This window comes from Equus asinus, chromosome 3 (genome assembly GCF_041296235.1).
Source record: "Equus asinus isolate D_3611 breed Donkey chromosome 3, EquAss-T2T_v2, whole genome shotgun sequence".
NCBI lineage: Eukaryota > Metazoa > Chordata > Mammalia > Perissodactyla > Equidae > Equus > Equus asinus.
The window spans coordinates 100,206,622-100,225,338 of NC_091792.1; the positions used below are offsets into that span (position 1 = coordinate 100,206,622).

At 38.7% G+C, this 18,717-nt stretch overlaps 1 protein-coding gene across 3 annotated transcripts in view; it reads right to left on the reverse strand.

Moving 5' to 3' along the window:
* FRAS1 (Fraser extracellular matrix complex subunit 1) overlaps positions 1–18,717 on the reverse strand; it is a 419,525-nt gene that overhangs the window by 118,063 nt on the left and 282,745 nt on the right. For all 3 annotated transcript variants that reach the window (XM_044766202.2, XM_044766201.2, XM_014865057.3), the window contains 4 exons: positions 17,840–17,993; positions 12,106–12,284; positions 7,622–7,738; positions 464–578 (listed from right to left, as the gene is read on the reverse strand). In XM_044766202.2, the coding sequence (XP_044622137.2) occupies positions 464–578; positions 7,622–7,738; positions 12,106–12,284; positions 17,840–17,993 (565 nt within the window). The remainder of the gene's footprint in view (positions 1–463; positions 579–7,621; positions 7,739–12,105; positions 12,285–17,839; positions 17,994–18,717) is intronic.

The window sequence follows — 18,717 nt, forward strand, 5'->3', positions numbered from 1 at the left end:
CTTATCTAATCGGGAAAGGAACTGAGTACGTGTGGCTCATCCCACTGTGGGCTCTCTGGCAGAGCTCCTTGTCCTTAGCACGTACTCATACTGGTCTGCTCCCCTGTCAACCTCACCAGGGCAGGTTCTGTCCCTATAGACAGTGCCTGCATCTGTCCAGTTCTGCCTGTGCATGGGACAGGGGGCTTAATCCAGTGATTGAAGTTACATACACTCGATGTCCTCCAGGACAGTTCTGTCAGCACCAAAGCTGACACATTCATCATCTCCATCTGTCCAACCACAGTGTCTCTCTGCCAATTAGTTCTAAACTCAAAAGACAGGAACAAAGGGTACGAATATTTGTTGCTCCTTAAATCTTCAACAAGTAGAAGCAGACAAAACACCAGAGCTTTTAAGACTGGTCAACAACAAACTAGAAGACAACAGCATCACTCGGAAGATCATTTCCTGCACATCTTACCTTGGTTTGGATGCAGAGGGAGAGTGATATTGTATATAATCTTTCCACTTGGCCTCTCGGAGTTTACAAAGGACAGGGAATGAGGCTGAAGCACAGTCAGGCCATCTTCCCGAGCCTAAACAAAGTTTAAGAAGGAAGAAGGAAAACATGGTGTGATGAAAACAAAAGCCAGAGGCAAAAACAAACCTTATTTAAAAAACAAAAAAACTCACTCTGGGTTTTTAAATTAGTCACACATAGCAAAATTTTCTCTGAGAGTTCAAAAGAACTCTGCTCTGTTACAGTGCAGATCTGTCCCAGCCTTAGGACGCTCACAGGGTTACAGAGCCTTTTTCAGGTCTTCTTGCACCCAACTCTCTCTCCCCTGCCCTCTGCCCCCAGGTTTATGTTGGTGCAAGCTGTGGGAGTCCCAGTATGCTCCCTTTTCTCAACATGGAACACATATGAAAGTGAGCCATCACAGCTGCTATTCTTCTCTTTGTAGCTGGATCGCTACATCTCTGCTCCTCTAACTTGCTGGGCTAAGGTTGTATCTGGTAAGAACTTCTCCCTAACCCTGCGCCGCCTCCCCTACAGCTTGCTAACCAGAACTATGACACTTTCTTTCTTTTCTTTTAACTTTGATGATTTCAAAGGGCTAAAGATGAACTCACCTCAAACATTAAAAGAGGTTACCATTTGAATTCAGAAATTTAAAAAACATTTGTTTACTGAAACACATAAAAATAGTATTTCTCTTTGTCTCCACTGTACTATTCAAAATAACTAGATACTGATTTTCTCTTCTAGCTTTCAAGATCCAATGAATGAGTCAAGCGAAATTAATCAGAAGGCCAATGTGTATGTAGTTTTTACTACGCACTTACCTGTGTACATCCATAACCCACTAACAGTGACAATACTCAAAAGAAAAAGGAGAGATTCAGAATATCATAATGAGGCATAACAGTAAGTTGGGGACAGCAGCAAAAACATAGAGTGGAGAGGAGAAAAGGGAAAAGTAGTAGAAGCAAGGGCCCCTAGCCTGGGGCACACATGCTGCTAATAAAACAAAACAAAAATACGCAGTTTGTTGCAGGCTCTTCCTAACTGATCCCCGAAGGGTTGGAGTTTGACACGCTCTCCTGCTGTCTGAAGCTCTGCTTCTTTCAGAAGGCTTTTCCCCATTTAGGAAAGGATTAAGTAGGGCTCAGTAATTCTCATAGAGGAGGGTGTGGTGTTCTTCCTTTTAACCATGAAAAGATTGAAGGTTGTAGTTGCTTTGTAATTGTCCCCAAGGCACGATCATCCTGGGAGAGGCAGCATTTGCAGGTTAGGACAACCCCCCCTATAGTAAAGACTCATATTTCAGGCCACTGCTCAGGTCTGGAATGTAATGAGCAAGGAATACCAGAATTGCAAAATAGCAGCTGGTCTCTCACCCTAAAATAAAACAAGTAAGGACAACAAATTAAAAATATATGCCCTACATATGGTGTTTACAGCACACAACTGTGTGTACCCGTCTATAAACGTGTACACATGTGGGCACAGACACATGGACAAAAAAGTGCAGGCTCAGTACATTGTCCCGTACTCTTTGCCACCCTTTTAATCTCAAAAGCATCAGAATAATTGAAAATTTGCTGAGTATTATGGGATATTTTTGAAAATCTACATGCCCCTAACAATAAAGCGATAAGAAGAGAGAATTACCATGGACACAGGACTATGGCAAAGGGAAATATGTTCCAGCTAAGATAATAGATATTTTATTATGGGATTTATGGATACTATTTCTCTACTAATAGAAATAGACTCTTGGCAGAAAAAGTAAGGACTTGATTCTCTGAAGACAGCAATACTGAGGTTGAGATAGATCAAAGTATAATCAATTTTAATACTGGCTATTTGAAACACTCAATATTTATCAATTAAACATAGTAAGAAATGAGAGATTAAATTTCACAGAAATCATTACAGAAGACACGTTTTTATTAAAATAACTGTCAAGAAAAGAAGATTACAGAATTATGGCTTTCATAATCCCCATATTACCTCCGAATATATCCAGACTCCAATGCCTCTCCCCATTGCCATTGCTACCACCTGCTGGGAGCCACAATCTCTCCCCTGGATTTCCAGGATGGTCTCCCAGCTGCTCTCTTGTCCTCCCTACAGTCTATTTCAGCACAGCAGCCAGGGCGATCCCTTTAAAGAGGACAGGAGACCTCTGGTCGACACCCAGCAATAGCTCTCCATTTTACTCAGAATAAAAGCTAAGTCTCTACAATGGCCTATGCGGGCCACATGATCAGCCCCCGCCCCTACCACCGGCTTAGCACCCCAGTGAATTCATGTCAATTACTCTCGCCCTCACTCACTCGCTTCAGCCAAAGTGGCTTCCTTGCTGTCCCCTGAGCATCTTAGCATGCTTCCAAATCAGTGCCTCTGTTCTCTAGGCCTGGAATGCTCTTTCCTCAGCTATCTGCCTGGTTATCTCTCTCGCCTCCTGCAAATCTTTCTTTAAATGTCATTGTCTTAATAAAGCCCACCCTGACCACCTTATTTAAAACTGCAATCTAGATTTCTCCTGCTCCCACCACTACATTTCCAGTCCCCTTGGCCTTGATCTACTTTTTGTTTTACCACAATACTCTCACTAACTTGCAATATATGAGTTACTTCTTTATTTTGTGTATTACTTATTGTCTATTTCTCACCAAGAGAAACCAAACTCCATGATAACATGGATTTTTGTTCATTCATGGACGGATCCCAAGCACCAAACACAGGGCACATGGAAGTACTTGATAAAAATTTAAGTGAATGAAAAATATTATGAAAATATTAAGCTATAAAATAAAAGAATAAAAATATTTCTTAAAACAACTCCATCAGTAATTTTTTAGAATACTTTTCATTGTATTTCAGCGTCACTTAAAGAATTAGAGGGGCAAATATTTTAACCCTTACGCCTTAGCAAAGTGTGTTGTCTTAAACCTTTAAACTTCCAGGTCAGGATTTATAAACAACATTATCATTTCACCCTCCATTAAAAGAAAGATCACTTTCACAAGCTGACTGCCATTCTACCAAAGCAGTAAAGCCCGTGGTGGGCCTGAGAAATTCGACTCCCATAAAAAATGAGCAGAAGATCAAATAAGTAAAATGGCGGTCCTACCAGAAATCAGGTTCTCAAATAGTTTAGTTAGGACAACAAAATTAATTTGTTCATATATTCATGTAGGAAATATTTAGTAAGAACCTACTATGTGCAAGGTACCAAGCAAAGAGCTGTGGGAGATGCAAGATGAATCAGATATAGACCCTTATCTCAAGGAATTTCAGTTTTTAGTAGGGGAAAATCATAAATAGCTGTAATGTAGAAAATGCTAAGTAGTGTGAAAAGCTCAGATAAAGCACAACAGAAATTCCAAGGATAAAGAAACATTTCCAGAGATGCAGATAATAATTCTACTAGTTTCTGAAAGGTCTCAAGAAAAAACATGGACACTGAAGCCTGCAGCCATAAAACAAATACAGCACGTCCAGATGTGAGTCTGTATCACAAAAGAAATCAGCTGCTTTAACTGGATTGCTGCCAGTCCCAACAGGAGTGGTTTTAAGAGAACTTTTGCTACAGCAATCATTCTGGAAACAAAAGAAACCAGGAAAGAAAGGCTTATTCAAGGCCTTTCCCTCAACTGGTGACCATGGGCAACGCAACCCTGAGCACTGCAACCATCTGAAAATGGAAATAATAAATATTCTATCTTTCACCTTAAGAGATACTGCTTTATATCAGGCATTGTGGTAGTTGCTGAGGAAGATACCATGATTAATTAATCAAAGATTTTGCCCCTAAAGATCTTCTAAGTCAAAGAGTGGATGGATTACTTGGAAAACTGTGAGTTGATGGGAATCCATTAATTTATTAGCAGAATAGTACACTACGTATGCTAGGGTATTGATAGGTAAATATGCATGTTTTCAGACCTCCTTGCCCAAATTTGATACATATTCTAAATGTATACATCACACATGTTTATATATATATCTTATAATATTATACATACCTGTATACATCTTTTATATACATAAGTATGCAAGGAGCTTATATTTGATGAATAACAGAGTTACAGAAAGGCCACAGAACAAATTTCCCTTTAGACAGGTATTCAATGAAGCTGCTTTTCAGTCTATACAATTTTCCTGTGGAATCTCAGTTATGCTTGAGGATTTAATCACTACCTGCCATTAACAATTCTCAAAGGTTTATCTTCCACCCAGAATATCTACCGATCTTCTTACCTGTCCTAAATGAGCACACTTTTTATAAGCAATTCCCCTTTTCTCTCTCCCTATCTCTATCCCCACTGTCCCCCACAGTGGCAACCACCATCTACTTTCTGTTCTAAAAGTCTGACTAATTTAGATAGCTCACATAAGTGGAGTCATTAGTATTCGTCTTTTTGTGACTGACTTATTTCACTTAGGATAATGTCTTTAAGGTTCATTCATATTGTAGCACATGACAGGATTTCCTCCTTTTTTAAGGTTGAATAATATTCCACTGTTGTACACATCACATTTTCTTTATCCATCTATCCACTGAAGGACATTTAGGCTGCTTCTACCTCTTGGCTACTGGCTGTGCAAGCATCTCTTTGAGATCTCACTACTTCTTGATTCTTATTGCCATTGCATGGGGTTCGTGCCACTAACCTCTCCTGTTCTAGATGACTGCAACAGATTATTTCTTGGCCTCCTTGTTCCCTGTCTGGCCCCTGTCCAAGGTGTTTTCTACCCTGCAGCCAGAATGATCTTCCTAACTGAAAATCTGATCATGTCACTTCTCTGCTAGAAATCCTTCAATATCCTACTTGTCCCAACAGAATTTAAAATGGAAACTTCATCCTATCTTTAATGTCCTTCATGATCCCACTCTCATATCTTGTTTTTCTTCACCTAGGGATTTATGCTGTAGCCAGTGGAACTCTCCGTACTTCCTCAAACATGTCATGTTTTCCAGTGTCTACATATTTTTTTCACTTGCTGCTCATCTACCTGGAATAAATCTCCCCTTATTTCTAGTCTAGATAAGTGGTTCTTCAATTGTGGTGAGCAGAGCATCAGCAACAGTATCACCTGAAACTTGCCAGAGACGCAAATTCTCAGCCCTACCCCAGACCTACTGAATGAGAAACTCTGGGGCGGGCTTCAGCAATCTGTGATTTAATAAACCCTATAGGTGACCCTAACGCAGGCTGAAGTGTGAGACCCTGCTCTAGAGATAATTTACCCTTCAACCAGCTCTGTGCACCTCCTAGAGGAAGCCTTCCATGACCCTCCCCAATGCCCCACTGGACTAGATATCCTCTTATTGCTGCCATATCATGGCTCTGTCATGGCATTTATCATTGTATTGTCATTGCTCATTTATTTGCTTGTCTCTAAATTCTTTGAGAATAGAGACTATGATTTACGGTCATTGAATCTCCAATGTCTTCCACGGCACTTGGCATAAATTAGGGGCTCAGAAGTATTTATGATTGAATGACTGAATGAATGGAGAGGTGGATGCCATATATGTATTTAGCATATGTATTCATAATGTATTTACCAAATACGTGCAAAACTTGTGTGCTTAGGTGAGTTTGAATCACTGAATTGAGAATGTGTTTTTGTCAGATTATAAGTGTGTCCTATAGTAATGGCCGTAATTAACGTCAAAGGAAATATAAACAGTGTATATTTTAAGGAATGAAAGAGTAGGCCAACCACACTTCATGGTAAATTAACCTTTTTGACCGTAAGTTACACAGGACAGACGTAATTTGCAAACATGCAACCCCAGACCCTAAAGGTTAAGTAACTTCAAAGGTCCCTAGAGATCCACAGCAACAGGGGAGGAGCGCTGCCATCTTCATGGCTCCTGGCCCATTTTTTCCCTCTAAAACCCAAAATAACACTGCATTAGCATTTGGCAAGAAACATGTATGCACATTTTTCTTTACACTTTAGAAAAAATTCTGATCCAAGTCCCTCCAGTCAGAATGATGAATTATAGACTTTATGGTGCTACTGAATTATGATTTCTTTAAATTACGGTTTATGGTGGAAATGCCTATACCAGCTATTCATTAAAAACTTTCTGTTTCCCCCTTTATGTCTCTGTCATGCCCCAGACCCATAATTTCTAAAACTATAGCTGCTCTCTTTGTTGTGGCTCAAGGCTGATACACTATGTTGCAGTGTAATTATGTGGGCGCTAGCTAAAACGTGGATGCATAATGATTAATTTACAAGGTCTTGTATGCTTGTGGCTCTGTCTAGAAGAGGGGTTTTGGCATTACATACCCCTAGATATAGGGTTACAGTGGAGTTGTTAATTGTTCGAACTAAGCTTCATGCCTGTACCAATTTAACTGTCACCTCGCTTCAAACCTTTCCATGTGCCCACATCCTTTCCCACACACCATGCAAGACCTCTTGCAATCTAGCTCACTGACCTCCATATCTTCACCATGCCTCCTCTGCCTTCCTAATTTCTCTAGTGTTATTGAGCTCTTGCAGTTTTCCCAGCAATCACATTCTCTCTCACCTCTGGGTCTTTCCATGTGCTGTTTGGACGTCTGGTAGTGCCCTGTGCCATGACCTCTCCATTGCTTCCAATACGCCCCCCGAGAACTTTCACTTGGATAATTGCTACTTATCTCTCTGGATTCAGCACAGATATCACCTTCTCCAGGAAACTTTTATAATAGAAAGGAAACTTCTAATAGGGCTTCTAAAACATGGCATAACAATTTCTCCAGCTAGGTGGAGCTATAACTGGCTGAACAATTATACCCAGATGGTATTGAGTAAATGGACATCAGCCTGAAATTCTTTCTAACTACTCAAGGAGAGGCCCTGTGACTGTCTGGAATGCTATAAAAGGAACAGCAGCAACAGATGGCAGGTCGAGATGGATTCCATTTAACTTTCCTTTCACTCTGGAAAGTTTAAGTCTCTTTTTCAAGTCAATGAGAAATGTGTTTACAGGGCTGGTATTGTCTGTATTGTCTGCGTTCTGGGCTAGGCATTGACCAGGTACAAAAACAGGACAGTCTGCCAAATCCCATCAGCATGCCTCCTCCAAGTGGAAACCACGAGCTCTCCCACCCAACTCACGGTCATGTGGAGAGATGCTCCCAGAGAGAGCTTAGGTGCGTCAGGCATCTGTGGTAAGATTGCGATGTTGAACACGCGGCTCTCCAGCTGAGTGTGGGCATCTGTGGCACTGGACACCTGAAAAGAAACGTCATACTGGTGAGCCTCTCCTCTGCTGGGCAAAGCATGTTTGTACGTGTTTATCCCCCTGCCAAACTGTCTGACTGAATTCTATACACTCCTGCCTTATAATTTTCATTCTGCTCCTATTTTAATATTAATTTTTTACTATCTTCAAAAAAGATACACAATCATTTTAGGCAATTCTGAAAATGCATGAAAGTACAAATAAATACAAAATTATATAGAATTTCACTACCTGTTAATTATACTTATTAACATATTGATGCATTTCAGCTTAATCTTTTTTCCATGCCAAAAGGTCAAACTTTATATACAACGTGTATTCTACATTTTTACTTAACATAATAATATGACATTTTGCTGTATCATTAAACATATTTAAAAAAAATTTTTGATAGCTACATAATGTCTCAAGCATTATGAGCATATATTAACACATGTTAAAGATGAGATTTTTATTCCATGTCTTTAATCTTTACCCAGCACAGATATCTACACCTTGACTACAAATGACAAATCTCAGCCTTATCATTGCAAGACAAGATTAATAACGCTAACAATTAGGGTAGTAGTCCCCAAATCAACTTTTTCCTGCTTCAAAAATGCTAAAAAATGAAGGCTTTCCTATACAGCTTCTCTCCTCCCTCAGTGCTCCTGAGCGGCTCCCTTAAAATCTCCTCCCTGTTGTCTGCTCCGACTTAGGCTTGTTACAAGAACTGCAAAGGCCTGTGTGTCATGTGCAATGGCATCAGCTCCATGTGAGAGGGGGCAGGGTTTTGTAAATCCTGAGAAAAAGGCGGGAATAGCAGCTCTTTCTCTAGTCTTCTACAGTTACTTCAACAGAAAAACTGTCTTCTCAGTATCCTGAGCCACTATATGCCTGCAGTTTGAGTTTCAGAACATCCAAATGTTTTCAAGGAGACATCTTATGGTGTCACTATAAATAATATTAATAACAACAGCTATAATTCACTGAACCTCTGTCATGGGCTCAGCATTGTACTAGCTGCTTTTCAAAAGTTATTTTATTTAACACCCACTAAGCAGATATTATTATCTCCTTTTTTACAGATGAGGAAACTGAAAGTCAAAAAAGTTAAGCAATGTGACAAAGTCACAAAGCCAATAAAGGTCAGTACTTAACCAGGTCAGCAAGTTCATGATCTTTCTATTGACCAATGTGACTCAATTTGGAAGCTTTAGGAAAGTAAGAAAGAGGAAAATATGTTCTCCTTTTTCTTGAAGAAAAGGAATGGAACCCTGTGCAGGCAATGAAATGTGGGCATATTACCAAGCAAGGGCATCAATTCTAGCTTCCTTAGTAAGGATACTAGTGTAAAATATGTTGGTCTTTTTCCAACCACATCCCCTGAGGCTGTGTCAACGTGATCTGAATACACCAAAACTAGGGCTCCTTCCAATGCCAAAAGTGACATGAAAGTGCACGCTGTTTTTCTCACTGTGACATGCTCTATTTTCTAACAGCACTCGTATTACATAAATCCCAAGGCTTACATGCAAAAGTAACAGGTGGGATGCATTGACGGCTCATGACAGCACATCAACATGAAAATAGAATTAAATCTATGCAACTCATTGTATTGCATTTTCTGCTTTAAAGAAAAAAAAGAAGGGAAGATAGAAAAGAATCATAAGAACAGCATCTTTTTTAGTCTAAAATCCTTTAAGGACACCAAAATGATGAATGGGAAAAATTGCTAACCATTTATTTTAGCACATAGCTATAGTGTCTGTGTCATTTCAAGTCAAAATATGAGTTAAGGCTATAAAACAAGGAGACTTTAAAAACAAACACACCAAAACTTTTACAGTCAGGGGAACATAATCTCAGAGAGTTGTTTCATACTTGTAATAAAGTGCTGTCAGTGTTCAAAATGCACTTTTTGGAATGCCTTCAGAGGGAGTTCACAGATCATGTAAGAAAAATGAGCTTGTTACTTCATAATTATTCCCTGTTTTAACTGAAAATAATTACTATTCTTCTTACCAGACATGATTCCGAATGACTTTTGGATACTTGGTTATATTTGAAAATCCACTTCCAAAGGATGACATGCTGTCACTATTGAGGATATTCTAAAGAATATCCCATAGGTTTTGAAGGAGATTTCAAGTAGGAGTACTAAACACATTTTGAGTAAAATGTGTTACAACTCTCCAAAGGGAACCACTTTCTAAGTAATAATGTTTAATTGGATGTCTTAAACTCTAGCAAGTTAGTTAAAAAGAAAATCAGTAACTTTTGCTATTTTATAATTACCCACTTAGTAACCAACTTGCAAAAGCAATCAAATATCATTTTGAGCAGGTGCTGAGAGGCCCTTTCCAGGGAAACTCTTCCTATCGATAACATTCTTCATCTAGACGCCTAGGACGGCAAAGGCAGATCTGAGGATTCTAGTTTGCTGGGGTGACTTCTTTTGATTGAGGTCTTTGCCTCCATCCTGACGCATTCTTTGAGGACTGCTGAGTCCCCAGGTGCTAAAAATGAAACGTTAACTGGGGTGAAGGGCACAAATGTTTGCTCACTTCTTGGCCATTCATTGTGCTCGGTATAATCTCTTTTTAATGGTTTCCAAGCTCATTTCAACCTGCTCTCTGGAAAAGCACACCTTTTACACAGTACAAATTAGTCAGGCAATGAAGATGTGCACACCAGGCAGCGGAAGCAAAGTGGACGATGATTTTAACAAGGTGAGAGATTGTAGTAGTTAATCCCCAACTGTATTCCTAGACAAAGAAAAGCCTCAGACTGAGAGGGACTGATCACCAGGAGGGCTGCTTTATATTGTCTCTGACACTGTCCTACATTCTTTTCTGTATCTATGCTTAAATGCTCTTTCTCATTCATCCTTCCTCATTCTTTTGAATTTCTGTTCAATTCTTTATTTCCAAATTTTCCTTGACAGAGCTTTGTCTAATTTTATTGGTCTTTCCAAAGAATCAGGTTCTGTACTCATTTATCAGTTCTAGCATTGTATAATTTATCAATTCTTCTGCGTTTCTCTACTAATTCCTTCTTTTTGCTTTCCTTAGGTTTTAGTGGTTCTTTAGTTTCTTGAGTTAAATATTTAGTCCATTTATTTTCATGCTTTTCTGCTCAATAATAAAAGCATAAGGCCATTCATTTTCTTCTGAGTACTATTTTCTCCACATCATTTAAGTTTTGATAAGTTATTTCCTTCTCATCAATATTTCTTAATAGTTTGCCGGTTTGATTTCCTTTTAGAACTAGTAATTACTTAGGAGACTATTTAAAAAATTCCAAACGGTTTGAATTTTTTCTCTACCCTTTTACTATTAATTTCTAATTATATTTCATAACAGCCGGAGAATGTCCCCAGTATAATTTCTTGTTCTTTAATTTAGTGAGAGCCTCCTTATGGTTTGGTTGTCTTAGCTGGCTGGGCTCTTATAACAAAAATACCATAAACTGGGTAGCTTATAAATGACAGAAATTTATTTCTCACAGTTCTGGAGGCTAGAAGTCTGAGAGCAGGGTGCTAGCATAGTTGGGTTCTGGTGAGGACCCTCTTCTGGCTTGTAGATTGTCGACTTCTCATTGTGTCCCCATGGCAGGGAGCAGAGAGAGGCAGCAAGCTCTCTCACGACTCTTCTAAGTGTACTAATGCTATTCACGAGGGCACGGCCCTCATGACCTCCTCTAATCCTAAACACCAACCAAAGGCCTCATCTCTGTACCATCACATGGGGGTGGGGTAGCATTTCAACATATGAATTTGGGGGGAGACATAAACATTTAGTCTATTGCACTGGCATTTGACAACCTTTGTAAATGGTAGGAACAAATTCTTACACAGTGCTTACTGTGATAGGCAGTATTCTAAATACTTTATACGTCTTAACTCACTAAATCCTCACAATAATTCTATTTTACAGATGAGGAAACTGAAACACAAGGCTTTTGCCCAAGTAATTTGCCCAAAGTTGTGTACCTAATATGTGGCAGAACTGAAATATGAACCTACTGGGTTTGGCTGCTAAGCCTATGATCTTACCATAAGCCGGTAAATGCTGCAAAAATATTTTAAAAAAGAAAAGAAAATGTTTTTCTCTATATAGCATTTGAATATTTTGAAAACATTTTAGCCATTATCTCTCATAAATCTTTTTGCTGTGGAATGGCTCTGCTTGTGGATATCCATTAGGCTGAACTGACAGATTAAAAAACTCTCACAATGCTATTAATTACATTTTTTTCTTCCCCCAAACGTGATTTCCAGGCAATCACAGAAAATTAACTGAGTTGCTTATAAGTAAGGGTGATGGACCGCCATCAGACTATCCAGACATCAGAAAAGCCAGGAAGTAGACGGAACCTGAAAGCGGAAGGAGTCGCTCTGGGCTGGGACTCCGGAGTGCCGGTACCACACGATGCCTTCATCAATGTCTTGCTGGGTGAAGGTGCTGGTGGGGGCTGCGGTCCTCCCATCAGGCAGGTGCTGACCTTCGTCTGCGGGGCTGTCTGCAGGCATGTTAACCAGAAGGACCACTTCCCCTAGGAAAGCCACATAGTTAGTGAGGATCCCTGTGAAAAGTAAGTCAGAGCTCTCGTCTCTTTTCCTACCACTTTTTTTTAACAGAAAAAAAATGAGGTACTTTTTAATTTTTACCTAAGGTGAAGGAAAGGATGTTAACACAGAATTCAGTTGATATCATCAAGTCCGCTGTTAGACAGAATTCCCAGTCTTTGAGCTAAAAGAATGAAAAGTCACTCAAGGGCAATTCATGTATGAAGTTACTGACTCATATCTACTAAAATTACATAAGGAGACCCAAACAGTGGTGAATACTGCAAATACTCAAATTCTGGGCACTGAATGGATGCATTTCTACCCCAAACTTTCTATCTAACAGAAAATGCTCTTCAATCAGTTTTTGGTGTAAACACAATGGAAAGTTAGAAAAAATTCACACAAAGCTATTCTCGGGAGAATTACGTACAATAAAAATCATAATAGCTAACACTGGAACGCATATGGCAGGTACTGCATAAAACAGTTCACGTGGTGGTTCAAACTCAGCTCCACCACGTCCAGCTGCATGAGCTTACTTAGGCTTTATAAGCCTCTTTCCCTCATTGGTAAAGTGAGAATAATAGTAGATACTTCATAGGTTATTAAAAAGAATGTTGATCATCGTTATGTTATTTAATCCTCCTGAAGATGTTATTATCATCTCCATTTTAAAGACAAAGTTCTTTAGGCTCAGAGAAGTTCAATAACTTGCTCAGGGTCACACAAATGGTAAGTAAAGGAGCTGGATTTGAATCTGAAGCTCGTATTCTTGCTCCTGAAACTCTGTTACTGATCCTGATTATTTTGTGTTCACAGACCCATATGTACCCTGCTGAGCACCTGATCATGTTTCCTCCTCCTTTACTCTCTAAACTTTATTCAAATTGAAGCAAGGAAATCTAAATCTAAACAACATCACCAGTAACACCAATCTGCTTCCATTGCTCATTCTTCACCGGAAGCTACTATCTTCTTAAAGTGAGAATGCAAATACAGAGGTGTTACAGAAACAATTAAAATTTCAAGTGAAGACCACAGAGAAGAGTGGATGAAGTGCTGAAAGCAGAGCCGTGTTCTCATGAAAACGCATCTAACAGTAAATCTGAAAGAAGCCTGCCTACCCACTCAGACAGTAAGAGGGAGAGAAGACCGTGCGTGTGCGTGTGTGTGTGAGAGACAGAGAGACTGTGTTTTTAAAAGGTGTAGGAGGATATGCAGATTTTAGTACACAAGACATACTGGGCAATTGATAGCACATTTTGATTACTCTAGAGAAATTTGTTTTCTTACTCAAAGGAAATACTTATTCTAATATTTACATGCACTAAATTCAAGTTAAAAATGAGCATAGTATCTCAGATGGTGATAAAATACTGAAATAAGAGAAAAACATCAGTACTCTTCTTTATATAATCATGTGGAGAACCAACTCACTCTAGTTTCTTTCTTGTATTATTTTTCATTTGTATCTAAGTCACAAATTGCATTACCCATCTCTCCCTGGTTCAACTTCTGCTCATAAGATACTACTAATAAGCATGCTTTTCCAGGATGTGGACTGTTTATGAATGTGACTACAGTTGCAAAATATTCTGAAAGGAGATTTCCATAATGAAAATGTGAAGAGTAGAAGGCTAGAAAATATTTAAATATAAATTTCCTAACTATTCTGCTTTATAATAGAAAAGCTAAGCAGAATTTTCCTAACAAATCCTAATGAAACAAACCTATTTTTCAGGAAAAAAAATCATTGCCATGCTATACAGATTAACAGAAATCACAGGATATTGACCAATTCCACTAATTTCAATTCAGTAAATAGTCAGTAAGCACCTGCTAGGTGCTATCTACTGTGATAGACCCTTCAGGGTGGGGGATTCAAAGATAAAGATCAGCCCCCATTAGCAACTGGGAGCTACTGTGAGATTTTCAGTAGGTGAATGGCATAAACTGATTTAGAACATAGAACGCACGTGATCAGAATACAGAGAGCCTATGAGGCTTCAAAGTCCTGTTAAACAGTCTGGGCTTTACTCTATAAAAATGGTAACAATAGTAGTTAACATTTATGTGGATACTTTGACCAATTATGAGACTACTGCAAAATTGAGATGATAGGTAGAGACCTGAACTAAGAGGTAAGCAACAGAGATAAGATTGGAAAGAAACAGATACAAGAGTTACTAAGGAAGTGGAATCAACAGAACGTGACAAATATGGCTGTGAAGGGTGAGAGAGAGGCAGGAATCAGAATCACCTACTAGGGTGCGTGGTAGGTGGGAAAGCGATGCCACTGATGGGTTGAGTAGGTTGGAGGGAAGGTGAAGAGTTCAGCACCGGATATCTTGAATACAAGGTGCCTTTGTGATCAGCCCATGAATAGACAGGAAGATGTATCAGTACTTTGTGGGGTTCACACCAGTGAGGTGAGAGCTTTTGTGTGGTACCTCACCACTGCTTTTATTATAATATAACAAAGAGATGACCCTTGAAATATGTGAAGATTCAGGTTTAAAAACCAGACAATAATCTTTACTTGTGATTTCCTTTATACTGAAGTCAATATTTTAAGCAAGAATCTTGAAGGGAAAATTTAATAGGTATTAAGAACTGGAATCTCAATGGAATCTCCATAAATTATTTGGGGATTGAGATAATCTGTATTAAAGCTTTCTTACCCTATGCTAAATAATTTAGAGTTGGTAGTGTGTTGGATTAAGTTAGATTCTCTTTCAAATGATACTCAAGCTACTTCATTAAAACCATCTCATCAAATTTACTTTCAAACCTGCAAAGCAGCTAAATGTCCCAAGTATTAATCAACTCGTCTAAACTTACACCCAAAAACAGTGATGAGTCTGCAAGTGGTTGAACTTAGGTCCTTTATGCACATACCACAAAAGCATTTACATTTGGTCCAGTTCCAGTTCACAAAAAGCCTAAAGTTTAACTAGAACATTCTAAAGTGATGAGGGAGTACATAGAAGCCAGGGTGGCAATGAAGTAAGAGCCTCATAATTCACTTCACTGGGATAGATAGATGTAAGTAGATTTGTATTAAGTGGGCTTCTAGTTCCTACAACCTTTTTCACTCTTGAATGCTTCCTAAGGGCAATGTGATCTGATTATTACTAATAGGGAGCTCTGAACACAGAGAAGAGGATTATGCTCATGGAAGAGGATAATTAAGAGAGTTACAGCAAGAAAGGGTCACAATCAAGCCTACATGGCATTTATCAAGCTGAAATGGCTTAAAAACCATTTAATTCAGCATTGTTCTACTTAATACTTAAACAGAATATTGGACTACTGGGCTGTATCTAGGAAATTTAGGGGTTTAATTTTTTGGCTTTTAATGATCAAGATAAAGGTAGAGAATTTAATACATCAAAAGAGTCAAAGATTTTTAGAGCTGAAAAAGACACAAACATTATCCAGCTTAAAATCAGGGGGTGAAAGAACGGCAAAGTTGAATTTCAGGGTCTGTGGAGTAATTAGCAGCATTGTCTCAATGTTAATTTCCTGGTTTTGATCATTGTTCTATGGTTATATAAGGATGTAACCATGGGGGAAGCTGGGTAAAGTGTAATCAAGAGCTCTTTGTATTAATTTTGCAACTTTTCAGTATGTCTAAAATTATTTTAAAATAAAAAGTTAAAAAACTTATCTAGCGGGGCTGGCCCCGTGGCCGAGTGGTTAAGTTCGTGCGCTCCGCTGCAGGCGGCCCAGTGTTTCGTTGGTTCGAATCCTGGGCGCGGACATGGCACTGCTCATCAGACCACGCTGAGGCAGCGTCCCACATGCCACAACTAGAAGAACCCACAACGAAGAATATACAACTATGTACCGGGGGGCTTTGGGGAGAAAAAGGAAATAATAAAAAAAAAAAAATCTTTAAAAAAAAAAAAAAAAACTTATCTAGCCTAACCTTTCACAGAAACCTATAGTTGAAGGGGTACACTTGCTTTCCCCAAGGTTACACAACTATAATAAATGACACCCCAGCTAGATTGACTGTTTTACAATTATAATATCAATTCTTGATTAATTATGCTTTTCAACGTCTCTTTAGATATTAGAATTATTTTTAAATTGTATAAAAATTTTTCCACACTACAGAAATTATATAATTTTTAAAATCTGCAAACCCAGAGGAAAAACAGATTATTCTTCCTCTGCCATTTAGCATGCCAAGTGAGTTTTTACTTCTAATGAATATAATTTTCATTTTTAGGTGATCTCTAATTCTTTTTAAAAATCTACCTGCCTGTTCTTTTATTTTTACAGCATTTTGTTATTTCCTTACAGTTTCATTCTTTTATGTCTTTAAATCATTTTAAATATGCTTATTTCATAGTTTTTATAAGATCATTCCTTTATTTGAAATCCTTGGCGTTTTAATCTTCTTGTTTGTTTTGGTTATGATACAATAGATTGTTTCCTCATATGTTCTGTATTTCTGAATTCTGAGCTAATGTTCAGTGGTTTTATCTGTGAGAATCCCATGTGGCCTGGAGTTGAGGGTGGACATTCTGTAGAATTTTCTACTAGTTTGTGCAAAATACCCAAGAAATATCATTGGCCTGAGATTAATCTTCACATTAATGTGTCAGTTTTGGGTTTCTCAGACAATGCACACGATGAACTTAACCTTGGATCTGCGGGAGAAACAGGCCTGAAGTTCTGAATTCTCAGCAGACATTCTGCTTTACTCAGCCCTGGGAAAGACAGGTGGGTTTCTTTGGCATCTCTCTGTTCAGGTGAGCTTCTTATTTTCTATTCTGTCCTTCTAATTGAAGGTAGGTCTTTCCAGAGTCCTGGTCTTAGGCAGGATCTTCCAACTTTCTGTTTCTGCATGGGCATTAAATCCCAAGGTCCTGGATTATAAGACACACACAACCTCTCGCAGGGAAGCTATGCCATTAGCTCATGCAAGACTGGCTTTCAGTTCCTTCTTTGTTTTCGGCATCTGGAGATTTCTCTCTATTCTTGGGAGGTCAGCTATGAACACCTTATAATTCTTATTATCTTTTATCAAGAATTTCTAGGTGATGATGATGGGAAATTATTCAGGTTATCATATTCTACTATCTTGCAAGAAGTGGAAATAACAATGGAGATCTTGAAAAATGTTCTTATGTAAAGTTTTTTTTTTTTTAAGTCTCAACAAGGAGAAGACTGGTGATGTTCTGGTAAGGACACGCTGTGGAGTTTGAGAACCTGAGCTTTAAAATTAAACTGACATATATTAGCGAGGTGACTTTTAGCAAGTTACTTTCTCTGTTTTAAAAAGAAGTTGTTTTGAAACTTAAATGTTAGGTTTTACATATACTTTACATTTACATTACTTCTCATACTAGTGCATAATATGTGTACAGTGTGATAGCTATTATGATTTTTCTGTTTTTAAAGGGGATGTGTGAGGCATTAGAAAGTCAAGTTTGTTGGAATCACAGGCTCGCTGCATAGCATCCTACAAAAGCAAGTCCAAGACTGCTGAATACACTGATGAAATCATAAAGGAAAAAGGAGTTACCAAAGTGGGGGTGGTCCTGTGTAATTTTGTAGACGATTTCTGAGGCACTGGCACCTGGAGCTTCGGCCTGTAAGATTCTGTTGGTAATCTGCAGCATCCCCCCTTCTGGAACCCACACCATTGAATTAGCCACAAGTCGAAGACCTCCATCATTCTAGAATAAGGAAAAAACGCAGAATTAGGACCAAGCAAAACAAGAAAATACCAGTCCTTAAAAACAGAAATTATCAGGCCCTATTGCTGATAAAGATCACCTAATAAGAGAGATTCACAGCTTTGGAGTCACACTATGAACTATTTGTGTATATTATGTGTAGATATATGCATATGTATGTATGTATATATCTTGCTTTTTCTTTTAATTTTTCAAGAGCAAATAACTTATTTCACTAAGGAAGACTAAATCTCTCCATTTCTTTCTTTCATTTTTCGATCTACCTGCCCTTCCATCTTCCCCATCCACCAACCTTCAGCAACTATTCATTAAACACCTATTATATGCCAGCTCTTTTGCTAGAGGCCTGAGTTATACAAAGATGGCTGAAACAAGACCTCAGTTTCAGAACTTGCAGCCTAGTGGGAGAGACAGACACATAAATAATTACGATGCATCACAAGGGATGCTCTCTAAGAAGCTTGAGCAGGGTACTGTGGGAGAGTAAAAGAAAAACGAGATTTCCTCTTTGGGTAAGGAACGCTCAGGAAGGCTTTCCTATGGAAATATCATTTATTCTTGAATGACAAAAAAATGGGCTTTCCAAGTAGAGAAGTGGTGAAGCACAGTCTAGGCAGGGCAAAGACATGAGACAATGCACTGGGTGTTTAATAAAATATCCAAGTATGTGGGGCCAGCAGAGTTTAGGGAGCCGGAGGAGAGG